The sequence below is a fragment of the Synchytrium microbalum genome (genome assembly GCF_006535985.1).
Source record: "Synchytrium microbalum strain JEL517 chromosome Unknown SmJEL517_scf0010, whole genome shotgun sequence".
NCBI lineage: Eukaryota > Fungi > Chytridiomycota > Chytridiomycetes > Synchytriales > Synchytriaceae > Synchytrium > Synchytrium microbalum.
This window is the reverse complement of record NW_022158359.1, coordinates 551,383-564,920: the sequence shown is the minus strand read 5'-3', so window position 1 is coordinate 564,920 and position 13,538 is coordinate 551,383. Positions and strand designations below refer to the sequence as shown.

The following is a 13,538-nucleotide window of genomic DNA, read 5'->3' as shown; positions in this document are numbered from 1 at the left end:
ATAGTAGTGGTGAAGGTAACGCTGAAGTCGAGGATTTCTTACGTCGTGTAAGGGAATTGGCTGCCGAAAACCGACAGTTTGATGCTAATAAGAGATAATTTATCACAAGTCGTTTTGTCTGTACTTATATAAACAAAAAGACTGCACAAAATATAGTTTAATAGATCTGTTTATGATGTCGTGCTCGATTTCTACTGCCTTATAGTCCCAGAGTTGCCAACGCTGTTCCGAAGATGGCAGTAACCTCCGATGCTGTGATTACACAAGTGTAATTATACGAGCCCGATTTAGTAGCTTTGATGAATTCAAGCCCTTGAAGGGACCCCGTCGCTGAATATGCTAATTGCAAAGGTCTGGCTTTTACTAGAGGAATCAGGCCACAGGCTTCGAAGAGATCACCCCATAGTGGGTCAGCCAATGCTGCTGCCACGCTACTGGCATTATATATGACTGTGAAAGGTCTGATTGAGTATGAGGAAGTTAGTCACACCGCGATGTGCGTTGAAACTGAACGATGTACGACTTACATTACTGTTGACACGTTGGTGAATGATGGTAGATAGATTGGCTTTGGGTTTGTACCATTCACAGCGAGTGTTTTTGATTGTTGGCCGTTAACGACTGGAGCGCCCGTGACGTCGATTGAAGCCAGGGTCGTTGGATAGTAGCTCAAACTGTACAAGCTAACGTTGAGTCCTAGATTGAATTGAATGAATGGACCTCCGTTGACAAGCTTGACGGTTGTTTGGTTGGTGTAGGAGACGCTAGCAGAGTGATAGAGAAGAGTGTGAGATATTTGAAGCAATCCCAAGAGAATTGTGTGCAAAAGCATGGAGTTGCGAGAGTATCATGATGCGGTCCCGAGGTTCTGCGCTCAAAGCCAACACCGAGCATACCCACAAAGACCCAATACTCACCCATAAGCATCAAAGTTTGGTTCACGAGGTATGCAAAAGAACAAGATTAAAGCGATAGCAATCAATATAAAGACACAGCAAGGGATGAAGCACCACAAGCATCCCTTCCTTGACGAAAACAGACCACAGCAATACCGCCTGCGGGGATAAGCTTGTCAGTACGTTGTGGAGATATGACGGTCATGAGTCCGGTAAGTAGGTTATAAAGATAAGAAGGCACAGTTCCTTTTGTTAACAGAACAGTGCGTCACTGCATGCAGCTAAAAGCACCATCGCACTGCCGCTTTTTACCTGTTGTTGGACATGGGCATGTACTTTTCGTCCATCGGTGGTGCAGTAGGTGCCTGCTGGGCATACTGGACAGGCTGGTATAGTCCCGATCTTGGAGGTTGGCTCATAGACATTGTTGCTTGGTTGTTTTGGTTTGCCAATTTCAGAGATGGAAGAGAGCAAGGCTGTACCAACTGGAATGTTTAAGGGGTTGACAAGAGAGTTTATACGTTTCTTGGCAATGTTTGGCGAGTATGAAGCTGGCAAGTCAGTAGTTCTTTTGAGCAGCAAGACCGTATTAAACTCGCAAGAGATATTATGTTCAAGCACTATCGGTGAAAAACGACCAATACAGGCATTTCTATGAACGTTTTCATGTTTATCGCGTGATGTAACATATATGAATAGAACATTATAAGTGACCACGTCCAAAATATGTTATTTGGCCGTCTCTAGCTCGTGCGAACACATTTTCCTTGTTCCAAGAGAATCCCCGCAAGTCCTTTCTTGCTTTCAAATGGCGAGCAACCTCAACTATTATTTAGTAGCAATTCTCATGATAGGTTCAGCCGCCATTTTTCGAAAACAACTATCCTCAATCTTTGTCAATCAGCAACCTTTACGAGCATTATCTTCAGCTATGACCGCCGCCTCGTTTTATGATCTCCAAGCTACGACTCTTACCGGCAAGCCCTTCCTGTTCGCTGAATTGAAAGGTATGCTCGCAACGGAAGGCTCAAAGGATATGAAGTGTCTTTCGGCCGATCTGGCATTTGCGATGGTCTAGATTTGAGATCGCATCTAAAGTCATTTGGGGAAATGGCCGCAGTGGTGGTGGAACACTGAGATCGAGATCGAGACTGAAAAGCAGCCTACTAAATGTTTTCAGTCTATTCTCCAACACATCATCAGTCTCTTTTGGATCGACAACTCTTGACCATGTCACAAGCATAACAAAGCTCTCCTCGTGTTTAGGCAAAGTGGTTTTGGTCGTCAACACTGCCTCAGCTTGTGGCTTTACGTAAGGAAATGGCTTCTACAAGTAACTCCTATCTGGTTCTCACCATCTCAACCCACACAGTCATCAATATGCTGGTTTGGAAAAGATGTACCAAGCTTTGAAGGACAAGTACGCATTACCTTTTGACGAGATTTTTCGAACCGATACAGATGAGCTAATGCGATTTCACTGTTGTAGGGGGCTTGTTGTCATTGGCTTCGTAAGTGACATACAGGAAATACATTCATGTTCGTTAGCTTGTGGGTCTCAACTTTCGTTCTCCTCATACCACCGTACATGCAATTAGCCTTGCAACCAATTCGGATCTCAAGAATCTGGTACTGAAGAAGAAATCGGCCACTTCTGTCAAAAGAACTACGGTGTCACATTCCCAATCATGAGCAAGATTGATGTCAATGGTGACAATACTCATCCAGGTATGTTTGATCCTCTGATTCCATACAGCCTATCCATTTTCTTTGTGTGTCTGTTTCGGCCTTTTTTGTCCATGTGTCAATTTCATAATTGTGAAGCTAACATGGTTGCCTTGTTTGTTACTTCTAGTATACCAATGGTAAAGAACACCCTAACTGTTGAGTTATCGGTATAGCCTGTTCTGGTCTTAACCGTGGCTCAATTTCAATTAGGTTGAAGGCTCGCAAGTCTCAATTTGGTTTGGAAAGGTACAGCAACATTCCATTGTCGTGACAGCAAAGCTCTAACGCGTCTATAATCATTCAGGATCAAGTGGAATTTTGAGAAGTTTTTGGTCGATAAAAACGGAGAAGTAGTCCAACGGTACAGCTCCGTCGCAACTCCTGCTGAAATCGAGAAAACCGTTGAGGCCATGTTGTGATTCAGCAGATCCACCTGTCCTTTGTATCAGCCTGTATTTTTTCCTAGTGATTCTCCAATAAATAGTCTTCAAACATCTTGCGTACGTTTTCGACAATATTTCAGTAGGCTATATAATTGACTGAAGTGAGCCATGGCGACGGAATTAGGAGCTTTCGTCGAAAGTATGTGATTGCAGACCCCCAAAAAGACATTTCCTTTACGTTCTCATCGTACTCTCCTGTTTTTAAGAGACTGTAGCTGTAATCACCAACGATGGAAGGTTTATTGTGGCAAGTTCACACGGAGTACACGCATGCAAAGTCATCATGAGCTCAACGTCCTATTGTATCTACTAGGGAAAGCTAAAAGGCTTTGACCAGACTACAAACATCATTCTGTCAGAGTCATCAGAACGTGAATTCTTTGTTGATGCTCCTGTTAACGAAGTACCACTGGGACTGTACATTGTGCGAGGAGACAATATGTAAGAAATATGTGAAAGCATTTGGCATACAACTGCGAGTGTTGATTTTGCTTTCTATATAGATCAATTATTGGAGAACTGGACAAGGAGCGTGAAGAAAACACGGATTGGAAGAATGTTAGAGCTGAACCTATTCCAGCTATTAGAAGAATGCATCTAGAGTCTTCTTAAGATGTTTAGACTTAATCTTGTTGTACTTTGCATTTGTATCATAGCAGCACCATTCGCACAAAAAATATAGTTTGTATAAGCTTAGCCTCTTCATCAGCAAGGAATGTCGGCTTGAATGAATTGTGATTTGTGATATGATCAAATGTTCAACATTGTAAATTCACGTGCAATCGGACCAGAGCCTGAAATTTTGCTGCTTTATGATCTCTGCGCAATCTCAAACAACAGACTTTTACGGGAGGCACTTTCAGCGATGAGACGCTCCAATGCTCCAAGTGTTTCGTTGCTCCGAAATAGGCCAACAGCAGCTCCGATCTCGCAGGAGCCTGCTCCAAGAACTGACGTTGTCGCGAGCAACGAAGCTCCAATTCCAAACATGCCCATTGACAACCAGCCCGCTGACGCATCGAAGAAGAGAAAGACTGTATTTTCCAGTCCATTGATGACGAAATCTGTTCGTAAGAATGATTCGGTGTCTAGTGCTGTAGATCAACCTCCAGATCAGAGACATCGAACTGGTGATGCAACTTATTACACTATAGTGTGGAGGTATGGTTTCAACTTGATAGATCCATTTTGCCAATCATTTTCTGTTATATTAACGTTTGTGCTTTGTAGAAAGAAGCAATCCAGGATGGTACGACCGTCAGCAGTGCTGCAGCAACATGATATTGAGCTTTACCAACTTACTATCAAAACATGGTCTAGCACAAGACTTGGGATGGTGATGGATTGCTTGTAAAGCGTGACAAGAGTTTGGTCGTGCAAGATGATGCTGGCAAGGAGTAAGCAAAAGGAAAGGACAATCGAAGAAGCATCAGATTCCAGAGTTTTGATCTATAGATCAGTTCTTATAAAACTACTTCTTTAGAATTGGTCGAGGAACTGCCTTATCTACCTTGACTGAAGGTTCAACATTGATTGTCGCTGGCAAGGAACTTGAGGTAATGGGACACAATACTCATTGCGACAAACGTACATGTTATTTTTTTCGACTAATTACGCTTCATCATGTTTCATAAATGATAAATGATCTAACCCAATTGAATTTATAGATCACAGGGATACTAGACGCAAACGCTTACGCTTTGAGAGTCGGATCCAAACATATTGAGAATCAAGCTCCCGTAGTACCGCAAGCATCTGAGAATGTCGCTAGTGCTCCCTTCAAAATGACTTTTGCTGTCAAGCCTCAACAAACTAGTACAACTACTCCTTCTACAAAGACTCCAACTCCAAAACACAATCCAAACGCAGCCGGTGCTATTGTGATGACACGACCCGCCGAACCTCACAAACAGTATCCTATCGTCGATGTCGTGGTAGATCCTTCATTGGCAGCTCATTTGAGACCACACCAAGTTGAAGGTGTCAGATTTCTGTATGAGTGTGTAATGGGGATGAAGAGTAAGACTCGTGTTAAAGACTTCACCAAGAATTTTTTTCTCATGCGCAAATCACGATTAGCACCGTCGTCTATGGGATGTATCTTGGCCGATTCGATGGGTCTTGGAAAAACTCTGCAAGCCATCGCCTTGATCTGGACTCTAGTGAAACAGACACCTTATTATGGGGATTCGACGATTATCAAGAAAGCATTGATTGTGTGCCCAGCATCGTTGGTTCAGGTACATTTCCCATCTTTGCTTTGGTATTGTTTTTTTAGCTCCACGGCGTACCTGATGAGTTGTTTCGACAAACTATCATTCCTTGTTTTGCAATTAGAACTGGAAGAATGAATTCAAGAAATGGCTGGGAGATGAGCGCATCAAAGTATTTGTCGTCGATGGAAAATCAAACTTGAATGATTTCACAGTTGGTCGTGTGTATTCGGTACTTGTGATGAGTTATGAGCGGGTGAGCATACGTTTGTATCCTGGTGAGAGTGTTTGGGTCTATCCGACTTAACTGTTTATACTAGGTTCGCCAACTGCAAACTGAAATCGAGCAGGCTGGGATTGATATTGTCGTGTGTGATGAAGGACACCGTCTCAAGAACTCTGAAATCAAGACAACGGTATCCCTCAACAGCCTTCAAACTCGGCGAAAAATCATTCTGTCTGGAACACCATTACAAAATGACCTTTCAGAATTCCACACTGTCTGTGACTTTGTCAATCCTGGATTGCTTGGTGATCTTCCTACTTTCAAGGTGAAATTGTTGTAGAATTCGTAAACGCACGAAGAAAAGACCCAAACGGTAATCGTTGCTATAGAATATGTTTGAGAATCCGATTGTCCGAGGACGTGATTCCAAATGTACACCAGAGGAAGCATCTCTCGGAAAGCAACGAGAAGCTGAGGTAAGCCTTAGGTCGGGTGCCATTTATCTTTTCCTGCCGCCGCTAACTTCGTCGACGTAGTTGACACAACTTACCAAGCTCTTTATTCTGAGACGAACTGCAGAAGTGAATGCCCAATATCTGGTGAGAGAGATAGCGAGAAATGCAAGCCTTCCCCAACATAAAACGTATGACTGACTTGCCACTCCCGTTTTGTTGCTCCCCCTTTAGCCTCCCAAAAGTATGTTTGCTCTGTCACGCGTTTGAATCACAATTTTTGAATATCTTGTGCACCTCTTACATCTGCAAGGTGAATACACCGTGTTCTGCAAGCTATCTGGAAGCCAGATGGACTCTTACATCAAGAGGTAATAAGAACTCTTTGGCTTTCATCATATCGTTCAAGGAACCGAAAAAACGACTGATTGTCTGTTTTTCGCTTCCTCAAGCATTGAGGCAACTGATCTGGAAGATGATGATGCCTTTTCTGGTGTTCATGTCTTGCAGCATATCAACAAATTGAGAACTGTTGCGAATGCGCCATGGCTGGATACTTCTCAAGACGATGATGAAGGACCAGAAGGACAAGACACTCAACTTTCTGACAATTTACCTATTGAAACGAGTTCCAAGATGGTGGTGCTAAGGGACATGCTGCGTGCAATCAAGAATACCTGTCCAAACCAAAAGGCATTCACATGATAATAACGAAACCATACCATGCTTTGTTCTCATTCTCTCCCCCCCCCCCCACCTTACGAATTTACTTACGAATTTACAGGTTGTACTGGTCTCCAATTTCACGAGGATCTTGGATCCTTTTGCTTTACTTGCTCAAAAGGAAGATTTCAAATACTTGAGGCTCGACGGCAAAACTGCTGTTGGCAAACGGCAAGAGTGAGACGATGTTGTTGGAATACATCATCAGGGTGCTCAGTTTATTTTACTTCTCGTGTTTAGTTTGGTTGACCGATTTAACAATACTTCTGAACACTGTGAGTTCAACTAGTTGATTCTATGTTGGCTGAAACAATCGTTCATATTGCCCTATTTCACAATTAGTCTTGTTTCTGCTTTCTGCCAAAGCTGGAGGTGTTGGTCTCAATTTGTTTGGCGCATCAAGATTGATCTTGTTTGATATCGATTGGGTCAGTTCCTCAGCTCGTAAAGTGGTCTAGAATCTTTGAACAAAATACCTCATTGAACTAAGGAATAATTGCTTTAGAACCCTGCTGTATGCCGTCAAGCAATGGCACGAATCTGGAGGGATGGCAATAAAGCTAGTCATGTCAAGATCTATCGTTTGCTGGCATGTGCAAGTATCGAGGAGAAGATCTTTCAGAGACAACTCACCAAAGAGGCGCTTAGTGATTCTCTGATGGTATAGAATTTGTTGCTCCTGTTTTGTATATGAAGAGTTTCTCAGACTCGTCGTGTGTTGCTTATATAGGACAGTGCCTCATTCGAATCCAATTCATTCAGCAACGAAGAATTGCGAGATCTATTCACATTTGATCCAGATACCGATTGTTTGACACATGAGCAAATGGGTTGCCCATGCATGGTACCGATCCATAAATCTTGTGGAGTTTTTTTTCTCGCCGCCCTACCCATAACGAATCAAACTCAACTTAGGAGCAAGTCAAAACAAAATCGGTGGTTGGCGCATACGATTTGAAAGAACTTCAAGACTGGTCTCACATTCGTACTGCCGCACGTACCGAGAGGGTTGATGACGATGTCCTTGAAGCCGTCCTTGAACATGGAAGTCCAATATCGTTCATCTTTGCCAAGACCACCAGTGTATAAATGGACCTTCTTTCACACTATTGCAAATATGTAGATACTCTAAATTTAACTCAACGTAAAAAGTTCATCAAAAAACGTAGTCACAATGTGTTTTCCTTAAATGAGTTTCGTTGTTACATGATTCAGGTTTTACAAACAGAGTTAATGGTCACCAAAACACCACCTCTCAACAAAAACGTCCCTCCTCAAATTCAAGAAGGGGGCGACAACATCATAAAGAAAAGGAAAGAGTTTTTTTGGGGGGGTTTTTAAATTTATTCTGATTTGTTCATGTCGTTGACTGCTTGAGCAGCCTTTGCCTAAAAGTGTGGGGTATTGTACGTGTGGGTATTTTGTTTTGTGATTTTAGTTCTGTAAAGCAAATTATTTGTGTTTTAGAAATCCAGTTGCAATTGCAAGTACATCAAAAATCAAGAATAGCATATGGCGTTGTTTGTTTGATGGGAAGGAACATTTCAGCAAACACAAAAAATTCGATTGTTTTCAGACCGAATGCTCACCTTGACTTTGTTGAAGCCAGCATCAATGTGAGTTTGTTCCTTCAATAAAGTAGGACGAATAAACTTTTGGTATAAGAAGGCGGCACCCTACAACCAAACAAAAGTTGTCAGCAACATATTATAGAAACACGCTTAACTTTAACAGCAAGACTTGCATTAGTTTGAGGCAACAACAGGTAGACGACGAAAGCAGTCTTGAATGAGTAGTAGAATGGAACCCAGAACAACAAAAAGTCGGTAAAGAATTCGAGAACGTTGAGGAGACCAAAGACGACCCAGTATGACAACCTTCAACGAACAAAAGGAAAATGTGAGCATGAGTAATTATGATCCAATGATCAGCTTGTGGTGTTTTCAGGCCTACCATTGAACATCATCTTCCTTGTTTGGAGACTCGATGGCCTTGAAACTTGCATATGCTGGGTACACGAAACCAATCAAGTTGGTCAACAAGTTACCCCAGACTATTCAAGGCAAAAAGAGTGAGTGTTGTGTTGGACACGTATTGATGACATCCGACTTCAAGACAGGTATTCTCAAACTGACCGTTGAAGAAGATAAGGACAGCCAAGACAGCACCAGCACCTCCAACAAGGTAAGTCTTTGGCACTTTGGTTCTCTTTTCCAATTCAATGGCCCATGGGAATTTAGAGAGTTCCTTATCAAACTATTCGCAATAGAAATATTGTCAGTTAGTATAGTTGGGCCAGACCGAGTTATGAGTGTGATTATTATCTCTCAAAATTTTGATGTGTTTCAGGCCAGGAGGTGTAACAAGACACTTCCACTTCATATCGAACCAGCAGATAACAATTTATACGATAAATAAAGACACATAGACTTTCTCCCCTCGTCCTTAAACACTCCTGTCACAGTTTGCAATCGCGCCCAAAAGGACCAATGTTTGAATATAACGAGAGCTTATCGGGACCATGTTTGCTTTCATACCTGGGCGACGTAATATAAGACCTGGTCGTTCACAGACATGTTTGCTGTACGGCTAACGAGAGGAGTTTAAAGTTATCAAAGTTGTTATAATGCTGAATTTGTTGAGTTTGAACGGCAGGTGAACAACGTGGAAGAACTTACGTAGAAAACTAAGCGAGTAACGGAAGAATGAAAGCGAACGTGTAAAAGTGGACGTGTTGCAATCGATGTGGTACATTGTGGTCACCCTGAAGGCATAGACCAATCAATCGTGTTTTTTGTAAACGCAACCAAACACGTGCAAATACCAAAAAATACAAGTAGGATGCAAGCAAACTCATCCATTAAGATGCTACAAAGCTATAACGTGTTGTTGGCTATTTGTAGGAATTGTCGTGTCATTCATTTAAAGTGCCCAAAAAAAACGTAATTTTCGATTAATTACGATCAACTCCAGTCATGCAATCGATGGTCCTCATATGGTTGCACTGGTTGTGGTACATCTCGTTGTTGTGAAATGTCAATGTGGTTTCTTGGAAGCGTTTCTGTCACAAAGTTGAGAGTCATAGCTAGATGCCACGATGTCATACTGGTCAAGAAAGCGTCAAATAGAAATTGAATCCACATGAGAATATCAGATCTTGTGCGTATTTGTTTTGATCTGACATGCGTTTGATTCAAACGTCAAGGGAAGTCTTGATGCAACATTCATGACGTCCAGTTTGAGAACACCATAAACAAACGAGCTTTGTAACAGTGCGAACTTTGTTGTTGGACTATGAAACTCGACGATCAGTCACTTGTTGCCGAATGATCTTGGATCCATCCGAAAGACGAAGAGCACAGTGATGCTGGTTGCGATGCCTGCCCAACAAACCTACATTACGTGGCAGATGAGAATCAAAACACGTAAAAAATGCCAAAAATACGAAGAAATCCACACTTCAGTTGTCGATCCGGATTGCCACGTCTCCTAGTCCCCCTAACAACCCAATTTCCTGCAACTTTGAAACAAAACAGAGACACACCATAGACAAAACCAAAAGTGGGAGATAACAGCCAGCGAATCCATATATGACCAACTACCCACAGCTGCGGGTGACCCACTCAGCTACTCTTCGTGGCATTCAGAAATACCTTGCAAAAACCCTAGAATCTTGGTATTTGACAAAGAGAGCCCCACCAAGTCATCTAGCTGGTCTGATTGAATTGGTATCGGATGATTGTAAGCTGCTCTCCGTTGTGTATATCGTGTCTTTGTCGTATGAGCATATGGGACAACTTTCATCAAACTCAGACAGCCAATTGTATCACATTTGTTTTACTTTTTTTCGACTGGACTTTATAGATGGTTTTTTTATTGGCAAACTTCTAATCATTACTTCAAATTTCATAGCCTTTGTCTTACGCTACTTTAAATTCTACAAGTTTCAGGTTGCGGACACGGAGGCTGCCATCTTGCAACACTTTGACTGGCGTATCAAACAACACGTGCCCCTGATCTCCCTCTCTTCTCTGTCCCATGGCTCCCATAGCATCTTACAGGCCGGACTCCTGCACTTTTATGGATCCGATTTGAATGGCATACCGCTGATGGTTGTCAATCTGGCCCGATTCCATGGAGCTTCCCATGAAGACTTGAAAATGTTTGCGCTCTTTGTATTCGAATGTGGACGACGTATACTTAAATCTATGAATGACTTCCATGACGAGAAAGAGAAGCAAGATGGTGTACGAGAGGTGCCTTTTGCTACTCAGTTTTCTATCGTTGTTGATTTGGAAGATGTTGGACGACACAACATGGTAAGATCCTAGCCGAACCCTCTCCGCTTAGCTCGCACAGCGATCGTTCCTCAATCGAATCTAATTTTGAAACACTTTTTGAAACCAGGACTTTACAGCTGTCCCAACCATATACCATCTGTTTCATAACAATCTACCAGGAATGGTCGCTACTTTATACGTTTTAGGATATTCTTGGGTCTATGCTGGCGCCTGGAGTATTTTGAAAGCAACGCTGCCACATGAGGTCTCAAACAAACTGCAATTTGTAGAAAAGTCTGCTGTATCAGAACACGTCCGAGATGTCGACGCTCTGTTACGCAAATGTGGATCTGGATCCGACCCATACGTGTTACAGGATGATGCTTACTTTGCCGAGTTTGGAGTCAATGCTGAAGCCTACATTGCAGCAGTGCCAGCGTTACAGCAGGCATATCAAGCTTTGATTGCAGATGATAGTGAGAGGAGCGTAGATCCAGTATTAGTCGACGACGAGACGGACGATGATATAGTTATAGATAGAAAAGGTGGTCTAGTAACAGCCGCAGCCGACGATGAAGAAGAAGAGGCCGTCGACTCGGGCAACGATACCACTCCAGCTCGCACCTTTAAAACAGCAAACGGCCATCCAGTCTCAAATGGTATCGACGAACCGAGTAAAAGTAAAAAGAGGGCGTTGGAAGATTACTCGGATGAATCATCAGCAGAAGACGACATGTTTTATGATGCTTTTGAAACAATACCATCACCTCCTCAGGAAACTAGAATACCGATATTTGAAAAGATACGATCGTCTGTCATGCCTGCTAGATCGTCTTCAGCACCACCACGCTCTTCTTCGTCCTCATCTGTCTCTGCTACTGCTGCTTCTCCATCGTCAACTCGCTCCTTACCCACCGCTGCGTCGACAGACTCTCTTAACGTTAGTAATAGTGCAAAAGCTTCACCTAAACCACCTAGAGCACCAGTAAAAGTAGATACCAACAACACACCCCGAAAATCTGCTAGCAACTCCTCCTTCACAATCAACAACCATAGCAATAGCAGCCCATCATCACCCATCGACCCCCATCAACTATCACGAAAAGGAAGTCTACCTAGAATAAACCGACCACACAAACCTAACTTTGTTGATGCAGAAGATGATGATTGGGCCATCGTAAGTACTAGTAACAACAACACAGAAGTCGGCAAAGCAATGATGAGATCAACATCCAATTCACGCACATCTCCAGTGAAAGAAAATGGCGCCATCCATAATGTATATAATCAAACCAGTAGAAGGAACTCTACGACGTCAATTCCAAAACAGGATATCCCACCATATCAGCGTATTCTTGGAGATTACTCGGCCTTGTCATCTAATCATCATAATAATGGGAAGGAGACTGGAGTCACGTATTTAGGAATGTATGTATCGGTAGCTACTATCTGTGCCATGTGGTGGATTAATAATAATACTAGTTTTACGGCCTTGTCGAATCTGGTTGGGTGGACGAGGGGGATTGGGAACTGGATTCCTTCTATTATGGATATATGGAGGAGGAGATGAGCATGTATGTGATGGTTGTCATAGAGCGGTTCTAGGTCACTTTTTTGCATTGCTGTATAAACATTGATTCAACTCTTAAATACATAGAAATATATGTTTCGCATCATAATAAGCAGAGTTTCAGTTTGTAGTGCCTACACCAAAAAGAGAAGGCTTCACAACCCTTATGAGCGCATAACACACGTTTCCAAACAAAAGGCATATTGATGGGTGGTGTGAGCAAGAGAGATTTTATATTTTACAGTTTACTTGGGGGCTCAGTAAACAATGGCAAGCGGAAGAATAAAAAGAGTACGGAGGGGACTCTTATTCGTCAGCTTCTTCTTCAGCATCTTCATCCAACTTGAAGTACTTCAATTCATAGCCAGTTTTTCCCTTGGCAACCACTCGCATGTAGTCTCGTAAGCTGTTCTTTTTCAAGAACTAGTGTAAGAGGAGAAAAAGTGTCAGAATCGTCTTGCAGTGCAACAAAAAAACAACAATACTGAGAGAGAATGGCCACAACAGCCATCAACAACACAGCAACTACAAATGTACCTTCTTTGTCAAGTATTTCAAGTAACGTTTTGCGAATTGGACATCCTTGATGGTGATTGCGACTTCCGCCGACTTTGCAGAGGCCTTGCTGATGGCGACGGCTTCACCCAAATTGTTTGTTCGGCCAGAGACTTTGATGCGGTCGTGTAAGAACTTTTCCTACAATAATATAAATCAATCAGTGTCAAGTCATGATGGATGCAAATGCAACATGTTGTTTGATGATGACTTACGAAAGCAGCTACATCAAAGATGCCATCACCAGCAGGGGCCGAGCAGTCGATAGTGAATTTGACGGGGGCTTTAGCCTTCTTCTTGAGGTCCTTTTTCTAGTTTGTCGAGGACGGGGAAAGTTGAGCAAACCAATGTTTAAGAAAAAACATTTTGTGGCTACTCGTGATTTAATCTTTCCCCCTCGTTTCGGGCACTGTGGCCATCAATCGTGGATGTCAGCTTACCTGTGGTGCCAT

The 13,538-nt window shown here is 42.6% G+C and overlaps 6 protein-coding genes across 6 annotated transcripts; 3 read left to right on the top strand and 3 right to left on the bottom strand.

Moving 5' to 3' along the window:
* Positions 1-199: 199 nt before the first annotated feature.
* SmJEL517_g02504 (uncharacterized protein) lies at positions 200-1,321 on the bottom strand (the record flags this gene model as incomplete). The annotated part of the gene is made up of 4 exons (XM_031168432.1): positions 200-461; positions 528-764; positions 918-1,055; positions 1,209-1,321. 4 exons carry the CDS (start codon positions 1,319-1,321, stop codon positions 200-202), a joined length of 750 nt encoding a protein of 249 aa, XP_031025665.1.
* A 35-nt stretch (positions 1,322-1,356) lies between these two features.
* On the top strand, positions 1,357-3,043 carry SmJEL517_g02503 (uncharacterized protein; the record flags this gene model as incomplete). The annotated part of the gene is made up of 9 exons (XM_031168431.1): positions 1,357-1,522; positions 1,733-1,903; positions 2,163-2,208; positions 2,269-2,316; positions 2,386-2,407; positions 2,495-2,624; positions 2,752-2,761; positions 2,835-2,870; positions 2,929-3,043. 9 exons carry the CDS (start codon positions 1,357-1,359, stop codon positions 3,041-3,043), a joined length of 744 nt encoding a protein of 247 aa, XP_031025672.1.
* Positions 3,044-3,175: 132 nt separating this feature from the next.
* On the top strand, positions 3,176-3,679 carry SmJEL517_g02502 (uncharacterized protein; the record flags this gene model as incomplete). The annotated part of the gene is made up of 4 exons (XM_031168430.1): positions 3,176-3,206; positions 3,274-3,329; positions 3,381-3,508; positions 3,571-3,679. The coding sequence occupies 4 exons, from the start codon at positions 3,176-3,178 to the stop codon at positions 3,677-3,679; spliced, it is 324 nt and encodes a 107-aa protein (XP_031025671.1).
* A 253-nt stretch (positions 3,680-3,932) lies between these two features.
* Positions 3,933-7,770, top strand: SmJEL517_g02501 (uncharacterized protein; the record flags this gene model as incomplete). The annotated part of the gene is made up of 19 exons (XM_031168429.1): positions 3,933-4,228; positions 4,298-4,316; positions 4,388-4,464; positions 4,551-4,623; positions 4,735-5,086; positions 5,147-5,307; positions 5,405-5,536; positions 5,601-5,831; positions 5,896-5,982; positions 6,043-6,105; positions 6,193-6,202; positions 6,272-6,329; positions 6,411-6,600; positions 6,743-6,858; positions 6,922-6,956; positions 7,024-7,109; positions 7,187-7,342; positions 7,412-7,525; positions 7,597-7,770. The coding sequence occupies 19 exons, from the start codon at positions 3,933-3,935 to the stop codon at positions 7,768-7,770; spliced, it is 2,430 nt and encodes an 809-aa protein (XP_031025670.1).
* Positions 7,771-8,024: 254 nt separating this feature from the next.
* SmJEL517_g02500 (uncharacterized protein) lies at positions 8,025-9,257 on the bottom strand (the record flags this gene model as incomplete). The annotated part of the gene is made up of 6 exons (XM_031168428.1): positions 8,025-8,069; positions 8,271-8,357; positions 8,408-8,558; positions 8,635-8,734; positions 8,817-8,937; positions 9,219-9,257. 6 exons carry the CDS (start codon positions 9,255-9,257, stop codon positions 8,025-8,027), a joined length of 543 nt encoding a protein of 180 aa, XP_031025669.1.
* A 3,580-nt stretch (positions 9,258-12,837) lies between these two features.
* SmJEL517_g02499 (uncharacterized protein) lies at positions 12,838-13,538 on the bottom strand (the record flags this gene model as incomplete). The annotated part of the gene is made up of 4 exons (XM_031168427.1): positions 12,838-12,954; positions 13,069-13,227; positions 13,302-13,397; positions 13,527-13,538. The coding sequence occupies 4 exons, from the start codon at positions 13,536-13,538 to the stop codon at positions 12,838-12,840; spliced, it is 384 nt and encodes a 127-aa protein (XP_031025581.1).